Here is a 3,480-nt window from a genome sequence, read left to right on the forward strand (position 1 = left end):
AGAAATATAGTATGTTCTCTTGGGTTAGAATCCTAATCCAACCATGCACCATGGTCCTCCAAACAGGGGAGAAGGTGCGGTGGGAGTTGATTTGCGTACAAAGTCATTACGTAAGCAAGTAAGGGTACAGAATAGCTTTTAATATTGTATAAAGCAGGAATAAATCATTATTTTTTCAAACTTTTTTTGTTAATAACTTTTTAACGAAGGACGATCGCGGGTTAAAATCTTTTGAATTGGATTTAATGTACGAATTTGATTGGGAGGAGATAAAGATTTTGGATGAAGAGAGTATTTTACAATGACAGCTTATATCCGAAATGATCTATATAAAACCGCAAAAAAATGGTTTAAATTAAAAAAATGATACTGATTTGTTAGATTCTACATACTTAGATATATTATTTAATGTGAGATTTTCTTCCTCTCCACAACAATTATTTCGCACGAAAAACATCGATTGTTTATGATATCCTAACACGAGATCCGCATGTCGAACGAACAACAATAGTCTAACATAGCTTAACATATAAGTTTATTAAAATATAACCTATATTTTACTTACTTATATATGTAATTAATTTATTATTTAATCTGTCAATTTTATGGGGGGGGGGGGTTTATGTTAGACGAAAGAACGCATTACGGCTTGACGCATTGAATCTGTAAGAACTATATAATATGAAATAGCGACTTAATTATAAAATTATTTAGTTTTAATTCTTAATTTTTGACATTTGCGACGAAAGTGCGTTAATTTAAGTAGCATTGAAAATGATCCTAAACAAAGAATCGAAATGTTTACGTAATTAATATTTTATATATACTTGAATAAATACATACACACCAACAGCATGTGTCGGCTCTTATTGGCATGATTACTTGTGATGATTTTATTCGCTAGAGATTATTTCGCCTAGATCTCATATTATATATAATTATATGTAACCGTTTATATATATGTATGCAAAATTTCTTATAAGAAACCAGGTCGATTTAAATGAAAATGACAGATCTTGCTTAGTTTCTGCTAGTAATTTGCTATCAGAGTCTGTCAATAGGTTCTGTTTGATTTCTGCTGCCAATCTGTTTGCATAGAATGTTAACAGGTTCTATCGGCAGAACAGGAGCAGAATGCGAAGTCAGTCTGCTAACATCTGATCAAATCTGCTGCTAATCTGTCGACATCTTGCTAACATTTTGTTATCTGGATTAAAGTAAAAAAAAATGGAAATTCTTTCCATCGAGCATATAGAAATTCAGCTTAGAAGCATCTTTGATGTAATGTAAAGCATAGGAACGAGAACGCTAAATAGATTATATTGCCATAAATCTGGTTTTTAATCGTGTAAATATCAAAAAATGATATATTTTTGTAGAGTGATATTGACAATTAAATGTCCCATTCAAAAATAAGTCTTTTGATTTTTTTCTTTTTCTCCCTTTCTCCTTCCTTTCAGTTCTGACTAGTAGTCACAAATGTTATAGCATTTTTCATAAACAGAGCTAGTGCATACTCGGTGCATTTTAAAGCCATTGTACACAAATCGACGTAAAGATGTACGTTTAATAAAAATATAGAAACGAATAAATCATAAAATCCTCAATACATTTTATTGTGGTATTTGATAAATTATACATTGAGTATTTTATTAATTGAGATATCTCACTTTTACATTCAGATTAAGATAGTGTACAACAGCTTTAATGCGCATCAGTTCTGCCAGTGAAAAACGCTATTAGATTCTTTTTGATGTGTGCATATATTAGATATGTTACATATATAATAAAAAACTAATACCATCAAATTATGTTGTGATGATCATACTCAGATGTTAAAGAGAGTTCTTAGTAAACAATATTGTACTAATTATACACTAGTTGCTTTCCATTTACACACAAGTAAAACAGTCTGAAGTAATCTGAGTACGAAATATTCAGATTAATGATGTCATTACTTGCTTACTTTGGTAAAAAGTAATCACATAACAACGTAGATTCATAACCTCACTTTTAAAGTTCATGAAACTCACTAAAGCCCTAAACACAATGAGAGACAGCAGATTGTGTTCAGAAATTACGCCTAGATAACTAAAAAGTGTGCATTTTTGCTATAATATACGTGACGTAATCTATAGCTTAAAGTTATCTAGGCATAATTTCTGAACGCAGCCAGCGATAACGATAGAAATAACGATAGTGATAGCAATAGCGATAGAAATAGAGAAATTCAACTAGAGATGGACAATTCGCACTCGATTATTTTGACATCAATTATTTTTCTGAAAAAAGTCGAATATCGATATGTTTTTCCAATTTGATTATTCCCTAAATAATAATTTTCTTACTTCGACGTAACTAGAATCGTTAAGCCGGAAACACAATAAAAAGCACAGACAATAGGAACAGGAAATTACGAATTTTAACCTATCAGAAACCATGATTGCGTTCAGCAGAAAACAATTTTGCAACCGTTTTATGAATGTCTGTCATGAAATAAGAGAGGAGAAGACCGATCATAATTGAGCGCGAATACAAAAAAGTGACTCTCAATTGTGTCCCGAATCGAGAAGCAATTCGCTGAGAGAAATAGTTTGCGAATTAGAACGCCATTTGCAATATTAACTTATCTGCGTTCAGCACTTAAGGGGAGAAATACATGTAAATGCTCGAAAATCAGTCATTTTTCGTGAATTATTTTGAGGGTGATAAAATAATTAAATCATTTTGCACTTTTGGCATAATTTAATGACGTGTGTCAGGTAATTAAAAAAATTTTTTTTTGATACAAAATGGCGGCGGTACAGTCCCTCCACGAAGGCCGTTTTTGTGAAAGACGTAAAACGGCTGCCATCGCCCAGCTTTTTCTATTGGTCTGAAATAAAAAAACAAAACATATTTCGATTACTGATGAGTTTAGGCATAGAGTAAACCTATAAAATTGAGAAAAAGTACGAAATCAAAAATTTGGTACGCTCGATTCGAGCGTCAAACTGATCACGTGATCAAAATTGACGAATACTAAGCATCAATTTTGATCACGTGACTTGTTTTGACGTTGAAAATGAACGTCAAGCGTCAGCATGAAAAAGCAGCCTAAAATTTTAATATTATCCCAATCAAAGTTATGTTCATGTTGCAATCTATGTTCCGTTATTACTGATCGAGTAGATTCGTGTTCCACTGAATATGATTTTTGTGTTCATTAATTCTTGTCTTCAATTTTCTCAATCTGTCCCACATATGTTGCATCACACTCAACACAATCGATCTTATAGACAACATTATTTTTTGAAAAATGATGTAGATCTTTATGTTCTTTAATATATTTTTTTAGTTTATTCGAACTATAGAAAGAAACCGTCATCTCTATTAAATTTTTTAAATTTATCAGTAAAAAATGGAATAAAAGGAACTGTGAACCACAATGTATACATTGATTCGTTTTTCTCCTCTAAATTATTATGCGATACTGTCTTC

At 31.4% G+C, this 3,480-nt stretch overlaps 1 protein-coding gene across 3 annotated transcripts in view; it reads right to left on the reverse strand.

The window, feature by feature from the left end:
* The window catches only part of LOC108756884 (transmembrane protein 230), an 11,936-nt gene extending 9,903 nt beyond the window's left edge, over positions 1–2,033 (reverse strand). For 2 of the 3 annotated variants that reach the window (XM_018501044.1, XM_018501035.1), the window contains exon 1: positions 1,967–2,033. In XM_018501044.1, the coding sequence (XP_018356546.1) occupies positions 1,967–2,024 (58 nt within the window). In that variant the 5' untranslated portion in view covers positions 2,025–2,033. Of the gene's footprint in view, positions 1–1,801 lie in introns of all 3 variants that reach the window. The other variant, XM_018501052.1, reaches the window with a different exon arrangement.
* Between the last annotated feature and the right edge of the window lie 1,447 nt (positions 2,034–3,480).

Source organism: Trachymyrmex septentrionalis, unplaced genomic scaffold, assembly GCF_001594115.1.
Source record: "Trachymyrmex septentrionalis isolate Tsep2-gDNA-1 unplaced genomic scaffold, Tsep1.0 scaffold101, whole genome shotgun sequence".
Lineage (NCBI taxonomy): Eukaryota > Metazoa > Arthropoda > Insecta > Hymenoptera > Formicidae > Trachymyrmex > Trachymyrmex septentrionalis.